This window comes from Phoenix dactylifera, chromosome 4 (genome assembly GCF_009389715.1).
Source record: "Phoenix dactylifera cultivar Barhee BC4 chromosome 4, palm_55x_up_171113_PBpolish2nd_filt_p, whole genome shotgun sequence".
Taxonomy (NCBI): Eukaryota; Viridiplantae; Streptophyta; class Magnoliopsida; order Arecales; family Arecaceae; genus Phoenix; species Phoenix dactylifera.
Window position 1 is genome coordinate 18517968 of NC_052395.1, and position 21941 is coordinate 18539908.

Consider the following 21941-nt stretch of genomic DNA (forward strand, 5'->3'; position numbering starts at 1 on the left):
CCAGCGGCAGCGCGTCAAACCGTACCGTTAGAAGCTTGGCCGGTAAACTTGGCAGGCGTGGTCTCACTCCAAACCCCAGCAACAGTGCGTCAAACCGTACCATCAGAACTTTGACGGGTAAACTTGGCAGGCGTGGTTTCGTTCCAAACCTTAGCACCAGCACGTCAAATCGTACCGTCAAAAGCTTGGCAGGTAAACTTGGCAGGCGCGATTTCGCTCCAAACTTTAGCAGCAGCGCGTCAAACCATACCGTCAAAAGTTTGGCAGCCGCAGTCTCGCTCCAAATTTCAGCAGCAGTGCGTCAAACCGTATCGTCAGAAACTTGGCAGGTAAACATGGCAGGCACGGTCTTGCTCCAAACCTTAGGAGCAGCACGTCAAACCATACCGTTAGAAGCTTGGTGGGTAAACTTAGCATGCGCGGTCTTGCTCCAAACTCCAGTAGCAACGCATCAAATCGTACCGTCGGAAGCTTGGCGGGTGAACTTCACAGGTGCAGTTTCGCTTCAAATCTTAGTAGTTCCTACTCCTACTCTTGATCTAGTATGTCAGTTTTTCGGTACATTAGTGATCTAGTTTCCACGACTGATCAGCTTGCGGACGTCTTCACCAAAGCTCATCCTCCTGGCATCTTTCGATCTCTTGTTTTCAAACTCAAGTTGGTGTCTACTTTACCACCTTGAGTTTGAGGGGGTATGTTAGAATTCATTGATTGATTGATTGCGTCAAACTTAGTCGGTCTTACTAAAATTCACCTTAATTGACTTGTGATTGATTGTGTCAAACTCAGTCGGTCTTACTAAACTTCACCTTGATTGATTTATGATTGATTATGCCGAACTTAGTTGGTCTTATCAAACTTCGTCAGCCTCCTAGTCTATATAAAAGGTTGTTTTTATACATTATAACTGACAAGATAGAAATATAATTTTCTCTTCTATTTTTTAATTTTAATATAATTAATTTATTTTGCATGTTGGCATGATAAAATAACATCGTCCTCATCTAGCAAAGTTGCCCCACGGATGCTACTACCTTAATTAAGGCCATGCTATGGCACATGTGGAGCACCTTTTTTTTTTTTTTTTTTTTTTTTTTTTTTTTGCTTTAGATAAGAAGGGGAAGAGAAAACTTTACCCTTATAATAGTTTCTACTGGATTCTTTTGTCATCAGAAAATATTCGATGCAGATACAGATAGAGGGGATGGCCATCCTTACTCATAGAGGAGCGCCCTTGATGCATGCCATTTTGTCAGCTTGAAAGGACGGATCCGAGTGCATCTGCCGTTGCCTGTAGCGCCTTGCGGGGGGGACCATGCTGGGTACCGATTAGCCATTCGCCTATTTTGCCATTATTGCGGTGCGGTGACAAGGAAGGCTCATTGATTTGCATGCAAACAAAGGAGGAAGCTGCTGCGAAACTGTCTTCATTGGAGTGATTGGCTTTGCAGAGTCCTCACGTACTCTCCCTTTTCTGTCTGAGAGCTCTTTTCAGAGCCTCCCACTGGTAGATAGCCCGAGGGGATGGAGGGCCAACCACCCGTGCAGAAATTATTTGGTTTTAACAAGTAACAATTCTTATGTTCTATATATATATATATATATATATATATATATATATATATATATATATATATATATATTATTTTTCTATTGACTCTTTTGCCCGTTCTAAAATATTTGAATGTTGCCAATGGAAAAAAATATTGGACTCGAATTCCTTCTCCACTGAACCCGGATTTCGTCTTTAAATGACAAATTATACCCTAAACTACATGCGCATTTTCTATCGTCATCATGTGGACTCCATAAATTTTGCTCCTGTGGCAATTAAATATCTCAATCTTCCGAAAGGCCAACATCTATCATGGCAAGCTAAAGAAGCGGACACCGTCATGCAAGTCACAACCCAAGCTAGATGAGACCCGGAACTCACACAGAAACTTGGAATGACATTTGGAGAAAGATCCAAGGGCAAGCTTGCCAAACTTTCCATCCCAAAGGGACGCAAAGCAAACAAATTCTGTTTCACCTACCTCCATACGACACCACTCCCTTCATCTGCTCTCCCCATTCTCCCAGCGCTATGCTGTGAGCTTGGTAACCCACCATAGCCCATCCCCTCCACCACCACCACCACCACCACCACCACCTCTCCTCTTTTATCACCATGTCGAGCGAGGAATCCCCGACTACCTCCCATGAGGAAAACGAGGAAGAGAGGAACGAGCAGAGTCCCAAGCAAGCCGCCCAGAATTGTGAACCTCGGGACGGGAGATGGATCGTTGGCTGGGCCTTGGATCCCCGTGCCAAATGGGTCCGGGAGTGGAACCGAGCCTACCTCTTCGCCTGCGCCGCCGGGCTCATCGTCGACCCGCTCTTCTTGTACGCCCTGTCGGTGAGCGGCCCGCTGATGTGCGTGTTCATCGACGGGTGGTTCGCCATCACCGTGACCGTTCTCCGGTGCATGGTCGACACCATGCACGTGTGGAACATTTGGCTGCAGCTCAAGATGGCCTGCGGCGCCGTGAGGCGTTCCGATGGGGAGGAGGACGGCGGCGCCCGGAAGGGACAGCATGGTGCCGCGCTGCTCCCTTACTTCAAATCTAAGAAGGGCTTCTTCTTGGATCTCTTTGTCATCCTTCCTGTGATGCAGGTGATATTTTTCTTTTTCTTTTTCTTTTTTTAATCATACCTAGTAATCGTTACCATCATCACCTCCATCATTCGGAATAAGACAAAATTTTGAAAGAAAAGATATTAAAAGACGTAATTATTAAAATATTGCTGGCAGAGCATACGTCGACTAATTGCCATCCCATTCGGAGGATTACTTTGTCAACTACCGAAAGCAGCCATATACAACGAGCCTTATCTGGATGGATTATTTGGGGAGGAAATCCTTTTAATCTTTCACCATTCACACTTGCTTTTTTTATGGGCTACATAACAAATTCAGTTTATGCTAATCTTTTTGAGTTGATGAATTACGATCAGCTGTTAGCTGATAAAGTGAAAGAAATTATGTGATATTTAAGGAGGAAGGGCTGGCTCTACTGCAAATTGAAAGGAACGCTCCTACTTGGCATTAAATGAAACGTTGTTGGACCTTTGAGACTTCTGGTGCTGCATAATTTATAGCCATTGTGTCCATAGTAAAACCTACTGAATCCTCTTTCCTCCATGATTTCAAAATTTCAGTTCTCTTATAGTTATAATCATTGACCAGATATAAAATTATATGTTGAGCTCAATGGGTGTCTAAAATGGAAGGACTTGATTAGAAGGTAGAGAAGATTACATAAGAGAATCCCTCAAATTATACACACAAAAAAAAGTCTCCAAAAGACTTGAGCACAAACAATTGGCTAATCAGCCATCATCTAATCAAAGATTGATTAGAGTGGAAATTCTTTTTTCCTTTTGCAATATCTAAAAATAAAATGGATTGAAAAGAGGACTAATTCTGTGAGCCATTGAAGTTAACATGCTTAAGGGAAATGATATTAGAAATATTTGTGTTTTGTGGGACTTATACATTGAATTGCAACAATGGTGCAGGTTGTAATGTGGGTGGCAGCTCCAGCCCTAATACGCAAAGGATCGATAACGTCCGTGATGACCGTCTTGTTGATCATGTTCCTCTTTGAGTACCTCCCAAAGATCTACCATTCTGTCTGCTTCTTGCGTCGCATGCAGAACTTCTCTGGATACATATTTGGGACCATCTGGTGGGGGATAGCTCTCAACCTGATTGCCTACTTCGTTGCTTCACATGTTAGTACACCATAACTCAAAACCCTATCATTTTTCGCATGCATGGACGCCTTTTCTAGCAACTTGATAACAAGAAGAGAAAATGGGAAAACATGACATCTTAAGTCATTAGTCTCTCTTGTATGAAGACTGTCGATTTCCCCACTTCTTCACCAATGTGTGTGTTCCACTTGGGGTGACATTACATGCATGCATGCTTTTCTCGTATCAAAGGAAGTAGTTAACCAGACTTGGATTTCCAATCCAACAACAAAAGCAAGTCCATTTTGGCCTAAGCAAGCCGTATAAGTTGAGCTCTTACTTCAGCCACCCTTATACTTGGATTTCTTCTTGCCACAGGCTGTGGGTGCCTGTTGGTACTTGTTGGGGATCCAAAGGGCAGCAAAATGCCTCAAAGAGCAGTGCATTCTGACAACAGGATGCGGCCCAAAGACAGTAGCTTGCGTAAATCCGGTATACTACGGCACCACCACATCCATCAGAGAAGGGGAGAGAATGGCTTGGGCTAAGAACTCGAGAGCAAGGACTATGTGTCTCGATAGCAGTGACAACTTCCAATATGGAGCCTATAAGTGGACTGTACCTCTTGTTACCAACACAAGCAGGCTTGAGAAGATTCTCCTTCCAATATTTTGGGGTCTTATGACTCTAAGGTGCGCATCTTCCATCCCCTTAAAACTTCATTCTTGAAGTCGGCATTCCGCTGGCGCTTAGCATCTATCTAATTTATACAATGGGTTTGATTTGCCTGATTCTACCATTTGATGGCAAATTTAAAATTGAAGCAAACTGAAGCATGATCTAGTTCTGCCCTGTTCCGTGCCCCATTGATTTTTTTTTTTTTAAGAGCTTATATGCGTAACTTCACTTATTTCATCTATGCTTTAGATTTGTGCTTCTTCTGCATGCTCTTATAATAGACATTTTTACTTTATAAGCGAGAATTTTCTTTTGACCAAAGTTTGCCTTCAAATTCTCTGTTCTTTACATCTGCTTGCTTATGGAGTCCATTTCTGGATTTTTGAAAATTCTTTTTTTGTGAAAGGACTATATACCAATTCTATTAATAAGTCCAGTAGAAGAGAATAAGCTGCCGCAGCAAACGACATTTTTTTTTTTTTTTGGTACCTCAAGGTATGGCTTTTTAGCCATTTATTCTTTTTAAGCCATGTACAGAATGTTAAGTCACGTTCATTTCATGCTAAAATCATTATGGGAAGAAATACAAGCAAAAATCAAAAAAGTTAAACCACTCTTAGCTTGAACATATCTTCTACTGATATATTTCCAATTAAAATGAACCTGAATTTGAACTAAAGCAAAGGAGAAAACATTGACATATAATCTCAAGTTTGGAATTAAGCCACAGTCAACTAACCAGTATACGACATCAATGAACTTCTACTAGACTGCACATTTCAGTATAACATACATCTTTCCAATGATCTACATGTTCAGCACCTTTGGGAACTTGGAGAGCACGACGGAATGGCTTGAAATTGTTTTCAACATCATCATTATAACGAGTGGTCTCATATTGGTTACAATGCTCATAGGAAACATCAAGGTAAAGAATCCAACCTCTTTTAAAATACCAATTATCAGCAGAAATTAACGTAATCGAGGGATATAAAATATAAATGCTTGTATTGCAGGTGTTCTTGCATGCGACTACATCAAAGAAGCAGGCAATGCACCTAAGGATGCGGAGCGTGGAGTGGTGGATGAAGAGGAAGCGCCTGCCCCAAGGATTCAGGCAGAGGGTCCGCCAGTATGAGCGACAGCGGTGGGCGGCGATGAGAGGCGTGGACGAATGCGAGATGATCCGAAACCTTCCGGAGGGTCTAAGAAGGGACATCAAGTACCACCTCTGCCTTGACCTCGTCCGCCAGGTGCAGTATGAGCATTCTTTCAGTTGATCATGCTTGAAGTTGAATAGGGGTGGGGGGATCATGAAGCAATTTGGAGGAATTGATTCTGTTTCAAGCCATTGTGTTGAGTTGTCTCATTTCAAGTTATCACACTCATTTTGATCCCACAAGCCTTCTTATTTATTGACAAAAAAATGGAAGTCCCGTTCTCGGCAAACATGAAGAAAAGGAGGGCTCTTAGGCCTTGAGCTTGCTTGTTGACCTTCCAGCCTAAGTCCCTCGATTTTTATGGGATGCAAGCATCTAATCAAGAGGGAAATTGGGGTGGGACTTCACACATGACTTCAACTTTTCTTATAATCCTATCATGAAAATCCTTTGTTCTTGATGAATGACAGGTCCCCTTGTTCCAACACATGGATGAATTAGCCTTGGAGAACATATGTGACAGGGTGAAGTCCCTCATCTTTCCCAAAGGAGAAACTGTGAGCCCAGCTACCTAGATCAACTCTTTCTGTTCTTCTTCAGCCAATGTCGCTCTTCTATAATCCATCTTCTCCAAGCTTCTTTCAGATAACCAGAGAAGGTGACCCGGTGCAGAGGATGCTATTCATAGTAAGAGGCCACCTACAGAGCAGCCAAGTCCTCCGGAACAGCGTCCAGAGCTGCTGCATGCTTGGCCCCGGAAACTTCACCGGCGACGAGCTCCTGTCATGGTGCCTTCGACGACCATTCATAGAACGATTGCCCCTTTCTTCATCAACACTAGTAACAGTCGAGACAACAGAAGCATTTGGGCTTGAAGCTGGTGATGTAAAGTACGTGACGCAACATTTTCGGTACACATTTGTGAGCGAGAAGTTGAGGAGGAGCGCACGATACTACTCGCCTGGGTGGAGGACATGGGCGGCTGTGGCGATCCAGCTTGCATGGAGGAGGTATAAGCACCGGAAGACGCTGACTTCTCTGTCGTTCATTCGACCCAGAAGGCCCCTCTCGCGGTGTAACTCGTTAGGGGAGGAAAAGCTTCGGCTCTACACTGCTCTCTTGACCTCACCAAAGCCCAACCAAGATGATTTCTTGCTATGAGATGGTCTAGTTTTAAGTTTTGTATAGAAAAGAAGAAGATACTATGGAGTTGCAGGGTTCTTCATTTGTTTCGGACGAGGACCTTGTGTGTAGAACTTTTGTCTGTTGATGGATCAAATGATTGCCTACCTATAACTACAATAAGAAAATAAGATCTTAGCCTCTGCCATTGCTTTGAAGTACTAATCTCCGGACTTCAAGGAGTATATGAATCTTTAGTTGCTTCTGAATTAGGGATGGTGGATTGCTCAAAGCCTAAAACAGAGAAACTAGAATACTACTAGAGGTCATGTCATATACTTGCAGGTTTCCGTAAGGTCCCCTTTGATTGTAAGTAATTAAGCCCAACTAGGCTGAACAAGAACAATCTTAATTGGATACAAATTAAGTCAGAATCTGAAGACATGTGCTAATCATGTGCATCATTTAACCATATGATGCAAGATCATGCTCTAATTAGTATGTAATCTAGGTGATTGCATCCAAACTCTAAAACAAAAAACTAGTATGTTGGACTTCACACATGGATGGTTAAATGATTGTTATGAATAGACATGGCAATGGTCATAGTGAAAAGATATGATGAAGGAAAGCAATTGGCGGCTATTTGATTTTAACTAATAGGCATCTCTTCATAAATGATTAGGGGATATTGATGGTAAAAGGATGAATATCTTCATATAAGTGACTATTGGTAGAAAGACATGATGGTGAAGGAATACATCTCTTTATAAATAGCTATTGATAGATAGACATGATTGTCAAGGGATTAAGGCTGCAAATGGGTCTGGTTGACCTGCCATCCAATCCGACCCAATTCGAATTAAAGGATCCGTGAGACCACGTCAGGTTTTAAAATTGGACTTATTCCATTTTTCAGGACTGGTCCGGGTTTACTAAATTCTAACCCAACCCAACCCATTAAATTTTTTAGGCAATTTTGGATTTCCTATACTATGACCTGACCCGAACCTAGTACATCGTTAGGGCTCACAGGGGTGCTTAAGAGTCTCTAACTCTTTATTCCTCTAATGTCTTCTTGTGTTTGAAAATGAGAGGAATGGAAAAGACTATTTTTGTGTACTGTCGAATGACATGAATTTTACATTAAGGCTTAGGTTGGTTATATTAAATGGGAACACTGTTCTCCTAAGAAGAAAGTTCAAACTAATGAAGGCAAAATAGAGTATAACTTTGCCATGTGGAAGAAGATGAGTTCACGATGAGTCCTTTGCAGCTGTTGAACTTTACCATGTGTCATTATCAACATTATATTCCTTATCTTGGCCTATGTATGCTTTTTTTAGTAGTATGTTTAGAAAAAATAGCAGTAGATGTATTCTAACAAATTCAGGGGATATCAATGTTGAGTAAAAAGGGTTAGCATAAATGTAATTCTTTTCTATTCAAAAAAAAGATATTGCATACATGAATAGAAATTTTTTTTTTGTAGCTAATAAGGTTGAGCATATCATTATTAAGTTAGTTTGTAATGGTATCAATCCTTGATACTTGAGCACTTTCACTTGTATGGTCCTGCATAACCTACTTTTTGTAGTTTTCATTTATTGCCAAAAAAAACAAAGCATAAGGAATGACAAGTATAGAGATCCGACTTGGATCCGGTCCAGACCCGACCCAGACTCAATCCGGACCTAAATTTTTTAGATTGGGACTGGACTATATATGGAATTGGCCCGAATCGAATGATCTATTGGGTTAGAAAGTTTAGCTATAGACCCAATCTGACCTGACCCAATCTTATATTTAGGTTGGGTTTGAGTTCAACATTGGAACCTGAATAAAAAACTAGATTGGGTCGGGGTCACTCATGATCTGATCCGACCTAACCTATTTGCACTCCTAGAAAGGATACACTTATGACTTTTGATGGAGGGATATGATGATGAAAAGATGCACCTCTTTATACATGAGTATTAATAGTCTAAATTAGACTAGATCACAAGCCACCTACTTCTTTCCATAACTACATCCATTATGCATACTGCAATTCTCTGCTCTTCTTCCTTTATATTTCTTTTCAAGAAAGTTTATATTCTCAACCATCTTCGTGTGATCGCCAAGCTAAGGACAATCACATAAGGGTTTATCCTCTTATCTCCAAGTTATCAATAGAACGAACAGGATAATACCATTGAAGCCTTGAAAGTCAAGAAGTGGGGGTGTGTGGATTCAAATAGGCCATTTGAGCCTGTTTCTAGGTTTAGTATATAATCAATTACACTGGATCCAATTTTCTAAGTTGAGCTGAATTATTATAGTTTTCATCAAATAGCAAAGGTATAAGCCTTCCGCACAACATAGATTATATAATCAGAATCCTCCATGTTACATGCTTTGCACCATAAAAAGCTAGATAGCTGCAACATCGCCCATCTACAAAATGGACAGCAATCACTGGTATTGCAACCCACCGTGTCCGGCATCTTAACACGATACCCTCCATTCCTGAGATAAGCAACAGCTATTTATTTCTTAGATGGATGATATGGCGGATCTCTAGATATGGAGGTCCGAAACTCTGGATTGTGTATGAGAATCCTTTAATTTATTGCACCATCACGCTGCCCTCTATGGTGTTTTTATTACACTGTAGAGGATCCATACCTTCCTTTGGTTTGCTCGCACCGCTACTCTTTAGGGCTCGTTTGGTTCGCGGGAAAAGAAGGGGGAAAAGTATGGTCAACGAGAAAGTAATGAGATGCCTCTTGTTTGGTTGGAGTTTTTAAAGGAGAGAGAAGAAAAAGTTGTATTCCCATGGGAATATGATTCCCACATTTTCCATGGGGCGGGAATCACTCCATTTTTACTTTTCTATGAGACGGGAATCACTCTATTTTTACTTTTTCCCAAAAAGTCCCTTCAGCATTAAAAACATAATTTTTATTAAGGGCATAATAGGAATTATACATAACTTTCCTAGGAAAGTGGATGGCCAACCAAACATAAGCACTTTGTAAATTTGTCACTTTCCCATTGTCAACCAAACATGCCAAAAGTACTTTCCTAGGCATCATCTTCCTAGGAATTTGTTTACAGGAAATCATATTTCTTAGAGGAAAAATGCTTCCCGCGAACCAAACGAGCCCTTAGAATTGGTGAAAGAAGTAGAACTGATGCTAGGTAGCCGCCAAACCTACGTATGGTGGTCCAAAAAAAAGAAGTATGTGTTTGCTCCATGTAACCAAAACTGTTCTCTTAATACATGAACAAAAAAGAAAAAGAACTCATTCTCATCAAAAAATTAAAAAGGAAAAGGTAAAAAGAACCCATGCTTATATATTGAAGGGCCATGTCTTTACTTTGGCATTGGCCCTCTGTTATAGCGAAGTTCTTGGAGCAGGCCATTTAGATCATTCTCTCACTACCTGGTTCAGCATTCTCAATACCAAACACATACTATTGAAGTATATCTTCCTGCTCGACAATTTTTATAAATTTTCTTCAATTGTTATTTTAATTTTTGCCAAACCAATTATAGCTTGGATCCAATTTTTCTAGACCTAAACCTGACTTAATTGAGAAAGATGACATACAATCGGGGGCGGCTCATGTCTCGTTTTTTTTATTTTTTTTGGTATTATAGTAACTCACGACAATCTGACGTAAATTCTACCATCAGAGTCAGAAGAGATAAGAGTACATAAAGGTGAAAGAGTGGAGTCAGTCCCTATCCATAAAATTTCTTTCGAGTGGTGAGCAGAAGGCGACTCAATCTATTGTCAAGTTCGCCTCTCGATGCACATAGACCACCTGAAACCAATTCAAATATTGGATTCCTCCATATACTTGCATGCATGACATATGCAACCGTATACTCTTTGCCACAAAGATATTAGCTTCTTAGCAATGGGTAGCAGATTTTTCGGACATATCCATGATGTGTAGTCTAAAGATCCTTGCACTTCAAGCTTTTTAAGTTTTTGTTTTTTACAAATGTGAAAAATTTTCTTGTGATAAATCCGAAAGAAGAAAACAAAAAATGAATAAAAGCAACGTTCGTCCGGCACTGAGGCTTTAAACTTAGCATGAACTTGTCCTCTATCTTCTGTCCACATTGGGGGAATTTGTGTGATGCTGGAATTGCAGGATAAAAGAGCTTTGGAAGAGCATGGGAGGTTTAGGCTTTAGGTGACAAGAGTAGTGGACATCTTATCTAATCATTAATCAGTATGGTCCGAAATCCCAATAGAAGCATGACAATTGGAGATGTCACCCTTCTCACTTTAATCCTTCTTCCCCTCTCTCATCATTCTAATGATGTGATTTGGAGGCTCCAGATTCGTTGGATATGCTGGGGATGTATGTATTTGTATATGTTCCTACCATTTACCAATTGTTTTACATCCTCTGAACATAAAAACTTCAAGGAGGTAATATCTCTAGTACATATCAAATTGGATTTCATTAATAAGCTAAAACAATTAACATATATTGACTTATGAGCAAAACTTTTCCAATCATGTTGTACATAGTTTTTTTTCCCTTTTTTTAATGTAATTATTATAGGTTTTGCTACGTACAAAAAAATAAAATGATTGGGTAAAGTAGCAGTTAAGTTGGATTTTATACATTGGCAAATAATCTGATGCTCCATTGTTACACATCAATTATGATATCCTGAAATTCTTCAATATCCCAACTTGAAGAGATGAATTGCTTTGATATTAGATGAGATATTGAAGGTTTATATCTTTGCCTAACTTGCAGCAAAGGCAACCATCGCAGCTAACCTGCACCAACCTTCTTGAAGTGGAATCTAGTTCATTTGGATCCAGGGCCGATTTAACCCTTAGGCGACTAAGGCCCCGGCTCAAAAAAGGTGCATCTTAGTGAGTTCATCTTAGACCGGCCCATTATGGAGAAATCCTTAAAGATAAAATAGGAAGAAAAAAAAGTGATACCTAGTGAATTGGTCTTAGGCTCCGGCCAACCCCGCACTTCCACCCACGTTGCTGTCTCTCGCCTGGCTCGAACTCTTTGAAAGGCCAATCATGGGACCCACCACCATGTGAGAGGGCTATGAGCCCACGGCTGAATGGGCCATGCTCGTGGGGCCCAGTACAACTAACTCGATGAACAACCTCCAAGTCTCAAATATATAAACTAAAGTTCTTGGGCTCATGGCCCGTGGAGCCCAGTACAACTGACTCGATGGACGACCTCCAAGTCTACAAATATATAAAATAAAATTCTTCTGCTAACTGATGAGCCACCTGAACTTTGGAATACAGAAGTAATTTAAGGAACCAAACATATGGGATGGGCACCAGAGAGAGTAACATAGGATGGGCTTCTTATTATAATGATTTCCCTAATACTTATCTTAAAAAAGAAACTTAGAAATCAAAGATTTCTCTTACTAACTAAGTCGCCAGTCATGTGATTTAAAAGAAAAAATATGGCATCCTCGTTCTTCCTCGTTTTCATAACATGCTTTTAACCAATATACATTACATAGCCAGGTGTTATACACCAAATAAATTAATCATCTAGCAATTCAATAAACAGTTTTCAGAATATGATATTTACCAGTATATAATACACGGTCAAGTGAATATACTTCGCAAATGAGACAAAGCTAGGAAACTATTTACCATGCATTGATACTGATGAAAACCATGATCTCGAAATTGTACATCGATTTATTTAAAGATGTGTATTGGTTTGCTTGATATATATTACCTAGCTATATAGTATGTACTAATAAAAAGCATGTTCTGAAAACTATTTATCAATTTATCTAGAAGTGTGTATTAGATCACTACTGGGTGTATATTAAAAAGATTTGCAGTATTTATTAGAAAGTCGATTAGTGTGTATCATCCGGTTATGTAGTGTGTATTGGTGAATATAATGTTCCAAAATTTTTGTATCAATTTATTTAGAGATGTATATTGGATTACTAGATGACTATTTTGCTAAGTGTGTATCACCTGGTCATGTGTTGTATACTAGGGAACAACACTATATTCTAAAAACTATGTATTAGTTTATTTAGATGTGTGTATTAATATGCTAGAAGATTAATTTGCTTGGTGTGTATTATTTGGTTATATAGTGTGTACCGATAAAAAGTAAATTCTAAAAATAAGGAAGAAAGAGGATGCCACACTTTTTTGTAATTATGAGACTGACGACACTGTTAGTAGGAGTATTTGACTTTTAGGTTTCTTCTTTAAGATAGAAATTAGATTAAACATGGCAAAATAAGAAGCTCGCCCCATATTTCAAACAAAAACCTATGATGCGTGCACCAGATAATATCGTATGGGACATGCTTCCTATTTTGCTATATTTCCTTTAGGGCCTATCGTAAAAAAAAAACTTAAAAAATCAAATTGGAATAGGACTCCTACTACTAATGGAGTCCATTGGTCCTATGACTTTTAAAAAATAAACAAGAAAAGGAAAGAAAATTGTGCATGTGAAGAGGGACCATTCACTCGCATCCTCTTTTCTTCTTTATCAAGCCTCTCCCCATCCATCCTCTTCCTTGTCAAGCTATTTTTTCTTTCTGTGAGACTTTCCTTCTCCTCTCCGAGTCTCTTTCTTCTCCTCCAAATCTCTTTTTTTTTTGGATAAAAAAAGATCACAATATATATCAAGCAGCAGATGAGTGTGTATCACTTGGCTATATACTATATACTAGTAAACATTATGTTCTAAAAACTATGTATCGATTTATCTAAAAATGTATATTAGGACACTGAATAACTATTTTACTAGGTTTATATCATCTGGTTTTGTAGTGTACATTCGTAAACACCATGTTTTGGATACTGTGTATCGATTTATCTAAAGATGTGTATTGGGACATTAGATACTATTTTGCTAGGCGTGTATCACCCGACTACGTATTATGTATTAGTGAACATCATATTCCGAAAACTGCATATCAATTTACTCAGAAATATATTGGATCACTACTGGGTGTATGTTAAAGAATCTTATAATATGTATTGAGAAGTCGGTAAGTGTGTATCATCTAGTCATGTACAGTATACTGGTGAACATCGTGTCCTGAAAATTTTGTATCAATTTATCTAGAGCTATATATTGGAATGCTGGATGACTATTTTACTAAGTATATATCACCTGATTATATAACATATATTAGTAAACACCATATTCTGTAAACTGTGTATCGATTTATCCAGATGAGTAAAATTGGCCAGCATGCTCAACACACAGTTATTTCTATTCGCATCGAACATTCTAAGCCAAAAAAAAAAAAAATACTTTCTATTTTTTAAAACAAAAAAAATTCAGAAAATAATATTAGTTTGTTATTTTATCATTTTTATTTTTCCTGTTCCGGTTTCTTCCCGCGGAGCGCTCTCAAAAGGCTTTTAAGAACGGAAGGGAGAAAGATCCGTTCTGCCGGTCGCTTCTTTCTGCTCAGCACTCCGCGAACTCCTTCGAACCCCAACCCTAGATTTCGATTTCCAAGAACCTTGAGAGGCGGCTCCCATGGAGGTCCTCTGCTTCCATTCCCGAGGAGACATGGGGATTTTTCCCTCATTCTTCTCTGTCCGCTGTTCTCCACGCTTCCTTCGTCTTCTTTTCCAGCTAGGGTTTTAGGGGATCTAGGGTCTATTGATCAAGTTTGCTCTTTTCTCAAAAAGCTTGTTCCTTTTCTTATTTTCTTGGACTCTTTTGCTGGTTTGGAAGTGGAACCGAGTGCTCCCGGCGGATCTCCGTGGACTTTGGGGACTGGCATTGCAGATTTCGTCTCTATACCTTTGAAAGAAGTATTCTTTAGGGTTAGTTTTTTTTTTTTTTTTTTTTTTTTTTCTTACCATCCTTTTTTTCCCTGCCTTTTTTTAGCTGCGAGTGTTTTCACTTTTGATTTAGGACGTAAGGGGTTAATGACGTTTTGGCGGAAAAATGAATCTATAGGGCTCAAATGGCAGAGATTTTCTACGAAGACAGGTTAGGCGCCTCAGGGGATTTTTCGCCCCTTTATCTAGGCTTGGAGGTAGTTATATAAAAAAGGCTTTATGGATAGAGTAATTCTTTAACTTCGGAAAAGCTCTGGTCTTCGAAGCGGATGCCCTAGGTCTAGGTTTTAATATTCATTTATCAGTGGACGATCGAAGACGTCGGTTTCTTAAGTTTTGGATTTGACTAAAAAACCTTTATGCAATGGAATCAAGTCTAAAATATTTCAAATTTGTACTCTTAGACCAAATTACAAGAGTCGTATGTAATTCTCTTCTTTATCATGGATGATGCCTGGGTTAGGGTTTTGAGTCTAAGAAGAATATCTCGTTTCAGAATAAAATGGAATCTATGCCTTCTGTAGGCTAAGGTCTTCGAGGCAGGAGAGCTTGGGTTGCCATATCTCTGTTGGTCTTCTTCATTGCGAGGAGATTCAGTTTGGAAGGGACATGGCTACCAAGAAAAGGAAGGAATTAAATAGTGAGGACAACTCTCAAGAGAATTGTAACCTGTCCTTTCCTGATGAAGTTTTGCAACGTGTTCTAATCTTTGTTGAGTCTCACAAGGATCGCAGTGCCGTTTCTTTAGTTTGCAAAGAATGGTACGATGCTGACCGATGGAGCCGGACCCATGTATTTATTGGCAACTGCTACTCTGTGTCTCCGGAGATGGAAGCTCGTAGATTTCCAAACATCCGGAGTGTCACTCTGAAGGGGAAGCCCCGGTTCTATGCCTTCAAACTTGTTGGGGCCGACATCCATTCATGGCTGGTGGTTTTGCTTCAGCATATCCTTTTCTTGAGGAGCTCCGTCTTAAAAGGATGACCGTTACAGACGAGAGCCTTGATTCTTGGCACGATCTTTTCCTGGATTTAAAGCTTTTTCCCTTGTCAGTTGTGATGGGTTCAGCACTGATGGTCTTGCCTCCATTGCAGCCTACTGCAGGTATAAAATATTATTTTTAATCACTTGAATTTGGGGCTGATTTTCTTAAAAATTTTCTGCCATAAACGTTCCCAAATTGGAGAAGAGCTGCTTTATTTACTCTTGATCGCATCTTTTCCCAGGAAGGTCTATTTAGACTTTCCTTTTTGCTAGTTGTGGGGGATATGAGCTGCTATCCCATATTTAGAGTTAGATGTTCTGGGTCAATGTTTTCATCTTATAGAAACAGTTTGTTGACGGAACTGCAATAGTATGACTCCTTTTGTATATGACTGCTGAAGTTATAATATATGCATACATATTAACTTTACTTTTGTGCTGATTTCACTAGTAAGTATTTTATTTGTAAGTGAAGAGTGAACACTTAAATTCCATTATTCATCCAGTCAGGCATTTAAATGTACATGATTGATGATTATCTCCATGGTTGAGTCTCTAGATCTCCTGGAAGTGGATATTTTGGGTTCACATGGATATTTGTTGCCATGGTTATTGAAGACTGTTATTAACAGTAAAATAATTTTGTTATTTGTGGTATAACATCCAATTCAGTCTGGTTGATGATTAAGCTATAAGAACAATGCCAGGAAAACACACAACTTACCGTATATTTTGGCAAATTTTCTCTCCTACCAGTGGAAGCTCTGCCTTACAGGAGTTCGTCGTGAATGCACATAGTGTCATCCCAAATGTGGATTATGTACGTGTTAAATGTGGTTCACCACAGGAATCATCCAGTTGCTTGGGGTCATTTCGTTTCTCAGGTCATATCATAATGTTCATCAGATCAAGTGCAAATGAGTCAGCAGTTCAGGCAAATATACTACGCACTGGTAATTGCATGAGGTTCTTCAGTATAAAGAAAGTACAATGGCCTTTGAGTGCAAACGCCTCCCCTTGCTACATAGGTTTTTTGCTTTCCTAGTTTACTGGATTTTATGAAATTCCATCTCTATATGTTGTTACATAGAGCAAGCACGACTATTGGTAGCCTTGGTTCTTGGGTTTTAGGTCTAGTTACAGAAATTAGCAACAATTCAATCTTTTTAACTACTACATCCTTTACTGAAAAAATCTAACTGGTTATCCTATTTTGTTATGTACAGTTTTCTCTGAAAGATGTCTTTGATGAATGATCGCTTAATGCTGAGAGTTTTGAGACCAGGTTGGAGAGAACCAGTGCATAGACTGGCCCACTGGCCTGCGAGTAACAGTTTAGTAATGTGGATGCTGAAATTTTGTCAAGTAGTTTTATTCGAGCAGTGTCATGTTTCTTGCATTGAATAGAAAATTCCAAGCAAACAAGGCATTTGCTTTCGCAGAGTCTGTTCCAACTAAAAGTAACTATATTTGGAATGGCCAACGAAGATATTCTATTTGATATCAGATATTGCATGCTTACTTTCTCCGATTACTTGTATTTCTTTTTCATATGTCATTTTTCGAAGACTTAAAAATAGGTGAATTTTGTTTGAGGAGATTCGGCCTTTTGTCTTTTGTTGGTTGTAAAATTTCTCTTATCGACACTTTTAAAAGCTAACAAGTTGTTTTTGGTTCCAGGAACTTGACTGAGCTTGACATACAGGAGAGTGGGATTGAAGACCTCGGTGGGAGCTGGTTAAGTTGCTTTCCTGAAAGCTTCACATCACTGGAAGCACTTAATTTTGCAAATCTGCATTCTGAAGTAAATTTTGATGCCTTGGAGAGACTAGTGGCAAGATGCAAGTCATTAAAGGTATTAAAAGTAAATAAGCATGTGACATTGGAGCATCTTCGGAGGCTGCTTATGAGAGCTCCTCAGCTTACAGAACTTGGAACTGGTTCACTTTCACAAGATCACAAACTCCGCTCTGATGCAGCGCTGGAAAGTGCACTCTGCCGCTGCAAGAACTTGAACACTCTTTCAGGCCTGTGGGTAGTTTCCTCCATGTATCTTCCAGCATTATATCCTGCCTGCACAAGTTTAACTTTCTTGAATTTGAGCTATGCAGCTCTTCAAAGTTCGGAACTGGCAAATCTTCTGCTAAATTGTCCTCTTCTTTGCCAACTATGGGTGAGCACTGAAAAAGCTTAAAAGTTTCATTGGCTTTCTGATTTTTGTTGTGCTTCTTCCCTATTCTTGTACATATGTTGGTCAATTTTTTTTGTGTTTCTTCATTATTTTTTAAGCCAAAAGGGCAATCGCTGATCTCTTCCTCTCGTTGTTGTTTTTTTTTTTTTTCCCTTTTTTTCTGTTTTTTTAGATATACGTTGAGATGTTAGTATCACTTACCTCACAGCCAGATATGATATTGATATTAAGTGGCTCTCAGTTAACTATTTCTTTTGATTTGTTTTCAATTATTAAAATATGCTGAAATTAGCAGAAAGGTGAACCATTTTGGCAATTTTGCACAGATCTCATGAATCTACATCTCAAAGTTATGTATGGTTCTCATTTTCCTGCTTGAATGACAATATTGTTGACTCTGATGTTCTTTTTCAGATATAGATGATAAATTACTCTAGCATACCAATCTTTCAGCCTTCCTTCCCTGTGCTTCAGCCCTTAAAAATATGACTGCTTTCGTAGGATTCCTTTCTGCATATTTCTCTTTCACTCAATCTGTCTGAGTTTCAAAGATAAGCTTTTTCTGGTGCTTGAGAGGTCAAATACCGTATAAGATTATGTGAATGGAAAATTCTACATTCTATAGGAAAGTCGAAAGTTGTTTTGTGGCCCACTAAAGAAGTCAGTGCAGTAGACCATTGGGTCCACTATTTCAACTTCAAATGTTCCGGTTGGGTGGAAAATTGGCTAAAATGTGGTGCATAAAATTCTGAAAGCAAATTTTGTTTTCTTGTATGGCTGTACCCACATAACCAATGACAAACCCCCCCAATCCCCCCCCCCCCCCCCCCCCCCCCCCCCCCAAAAAAAAAAAACATTCGCCTTATCAGCTCTCCACAATTGAGTAAAGTAATAATGACTGTTATTCAATTTTGCTGAAGTCCTCATTATGATTTGCTTAAAGTTTAAGTCAACCTAGATATTATGTGGTAGGGTAATATATTGACAGCTAAACTATTCTCTGACTGAGATTTATGCGCAGGTTGTGAGCACTTTGGCATTGTTCAATCTTGCACCATCCACTACTATATCCACCATCCTAAGTTTTTCAATATCTTACAGGCTCTAGATACTGTAGAAGATAAAGGGTTAGAAGCTGTGGCATCCGGCTGTCATCTGCTAGAAGAACTCCGAGTGTTTCCAGCAGGCCCATTTGATCAGGAAGTCATTATGGAAGGTGGTGGCAGTGGTGTCACTGAATCTGGGTTTGTTTCTGTTTCAGAGGGTTGCCCCAATCTTCACTATGTTCTCTATTTCTGCTGTCAGATGACAAATGCTGCAGTGGCATCTGTTGTACGCAACTGCCCTAACTTCACCCACTTCCATTTCTGTATAATGAACATGTGCCAGCCTGACTACTTGACCAATGAACCCATGGATGAAGCTTTTGGTGCTGTTGTAAAGACTTGCAGTAAACTTCGAAGGCTTGCTGTTTTAGGGCTTTTGACTGACCGGGCCTTTGAGTATATCGGTACCTATGGCAAGAACCTTGAGACCCTGTCAGTGGCTTTTGCAGGCAGCAGTGATAGGGGCATTCAGTGTGTTTTAGGGAGATGCCCTAAGCTGCGGAAGCTGGAAATAAGAGACTGTCCTTTTGGGAATGCAGCATTGCTCTCAGGGCTTGGGAGGTGTGAGTCCATGAGGTCGCTTTGGATGTCTGCTTGCAACTTGACAATGAACGGATGTCGACTCCTGGCAAGGGAGATGCCAAGGTTGAATGTGGAGGTTATCAAGGAGGATGAGAATGATGACATGCATGCTCAGAAGGTTTATGTGTACCGGTCAGTTGCCGGGCCTAGAAGCCTTTGTTCTTTCCCTCTGATGATCATCCCATTCTGGGTCATTTCTCTTTCCCTCCTAACCAAAATATTTGGTGGCAGCATATGGTATCTTCACCTTGAAAACTCCGTGCACCTGACTTTTCAAATACTTTCGAGTTCAATGTATCTGAAGAGAATTGTGGTAGAAAGTTGCAAATCATTTAATTTATAAATCACATGTTGTATTAATTGTAGCCAGCCAAACCGTGTGGCGGTGCTTCAGGGTAAAGTTAAAATTGCTCTTAAAGAAGCAATGCCTGCATGTTTGGTTAGGTTTATTGAATCGTTACTCTCAATACCTGGACCCAAAATTTTTAGAAGAGACTTGCATTTGGATCAGTCCCAAATGTTTGGAGGGCCTGCTTGCCTCGATAATGTTGAATATTAACTTGATTCAGGAACATTACTCTATACAACTTGTATATATAACCTGCTATATATGGTATCAGGCTGTAAATTCTAGCATTGGTATAAATGATATTGGCCTGTATCGTATGTAATACAATTATACATCATTTGGAAAATTGATTCCTCTAGAGCCAATCCAGCCAGTTGAATTATGCTTCCAGATAATATTTAGAAATCATATATTAAGGGCATCATTACATGCTATTTAATCCAATTATCTGCATGTTCTCATTCTTACAGGATTCTCTTACATTCAGATCTAAAACTTTTCTCATTGCTGCAGGTTTCGCGAGGAAGGTCTATTACCAGGCAACCACACAGGTGAATGGAAGATCAGAATTGAGGAGTGCAAACGGTATATAATTCTTTGTGATAACAATTTCTTCCTGTTACACACCAAGCGCTAGGAAAGCAGCAGATGCTAGAAGATACATGCTTTTTCTCATGCTTTTTCTGTATCAATGGCTGATAACTAGCCTGAATCTGATTCAGGAGCCACTCCACCCCTGAAGAGCAAGATAGCAAGGCTGCCTATACCGAATTAGATGAAACAACCGCAGTGGTGCATCACAAAAGAACCAAAGTCAGTCCCCACAATACATTGCCACCCTGGGTCATATGACCTGTCAAATTCCTGCAGCCAAGCAACCAGATTTGTAATAGGAAAAAGAACAAAGAAAAGAAATTGATCAGTTTGTGTCATTTCTTTTCCTTCCCCAGTGATCATGAACATGTACCTTCTTGATGAAACAAGCTATCTGAGTGGAATTTGTGGCATCAAATTCATCTAGGGCCTTCCCGGCCAAGCAGAGCGCATCTTGCTGCATGGTCTGCTGCATGTCAGCCTCTCCTATTACTGCCTGTCTTTCCATCATTGCTGATTGTGGGCTTGTTGCAACTAGGGAGGATGAGCACACTGAGAACTTCAATGCTAATGCTGGTTTCCTGACAAACAAAGAAAGGATTACCGAGTGTGGATGAAGGGAAGGGGTGCTTTGGATTATATCGTGGATGCGAGAGGGAAGTGACAGCAGTGGGTGCTGGTGGACAGGCCACGTCAATCATCAGGATTGTGGCCACCAGCTGATATCCTGGAATATCCTAGGAGCAGTCGAGCTGCTAGAGATATAATGGGACTGCCAGCATGCGTGGACTAATGGTGGGAACAGACTGGTGCTTTGGCAGGTGGCACTGGATTTGTGGTTGGATCAGGCACGTGCTTGTCGTGCCGGACTCTTCCTTTTCTGGTGCATTGGTCTCCTTGCTGTGTGCGCCGGCGCATCCATTCGTGTATCCTTATGGGAGAGATCGGGCTGCAGAGTGAGGTTAGTTCTAATTTGACCCATGTTTCTTCGGTAAATCTATTAGTTGTGTAACAAATAACAGATGATGCGTGAAAAAACAATATGCTTGTATTCTGTTTCATTTTGTTTGGTAAATAGAATCAATTACTTTAGTTTGCCACCTTTGGATCGACACAACATGTAAGTTCTGCTCTGTTGCTATTTGATTTGGATCTATAAAGGGTATCAACAAGTTGGGCACAATTCACAGAAGCTTGGTTAGATTGGTAATTGACTCTTTTATTTTGGGTACATGGTTCATTGGCTCTTAAAAATCGTAAGTGATGGATGACTAGGGAAAGCATTCTATTCTTTGGTTGGTGAATGAGGGGCTGGAGGAGGCTGTATCGTTTCTAAGCGATAGGGTTAATGTGGATAAAAGGAGTTCTTGTGGCAATATATTGGCAAGCTGAATTCTGTCAGCCAGAACCTTTAGGCGAATACAAGCCGCAGGAAAGAATTCTTCCACAAGGTGCTGATAATAAGGAGCTGGGAAGCATCTAATTTACGGTTTGATGACCAAAATTTTGGGATCTTGGACTGCTGCGGGTGGGACCATTCAACATTATTTGTTGATTAGTAACCTTACTTTCAATTTTCTTCTCTCCTTTTTC

The 21941-nt window shown here is 39.8% G+C and overlaps 1 protein-coding gene, 1 long non-coding RNA gene and 1 pseudogene across 2 annotated transcripts; 2 read left to right on the forward strand and 1 right to left on the reverse strand.

Moving 5' to 3' along the window:
• Positions 1 to 1888: 1888 nt before the first annotated feature.
• Positions 1889 to 6919, forward strand: LOC103723494 (cyclic nucleotide-gated ion channel 4). Its single transcript, XM_008814419.4, has 7 exons — positions 1889 to 2656; positions 3562 to 3777; positions 4117 to 4430; positions 5236 to 5344; positions 5433 to 5669; positions 6047 to 6133; positions 6222 to 6919. Exons 1-7 carry the CDS (start codon positions 2171 to 2173, stop codon positions 6735 to 6737), a joined length of 1965 nt encoding a protein of 654 aa, XP_008812641.2. The 5' UTR covers positions 1889 to 2170; the 3' UTR covers positions 6738 to 6919.
• Positions 6920 to 14541: 7622 nt separating this feature from the next.
• LOC103723495 lies at positions 14542 to 21448 on the forward strand (annotated as a pseudogene).
• On the reverse strand, positions 20140 to 21467 carry LOC108511883. The gene is made up of 2 exons (XR_005511619.1): positions 20722 to 21467; positions 20140 to 20618 (listed from the first exon to the last, which is right to left on the reverse strand). It is a non-coding gene; the product is annotated as an uncharacterized LOC108511883 (long non-coding RNA).
• Between the last annotated feature and the right edge of the window lie 474 nt (positions 21468 to 21941).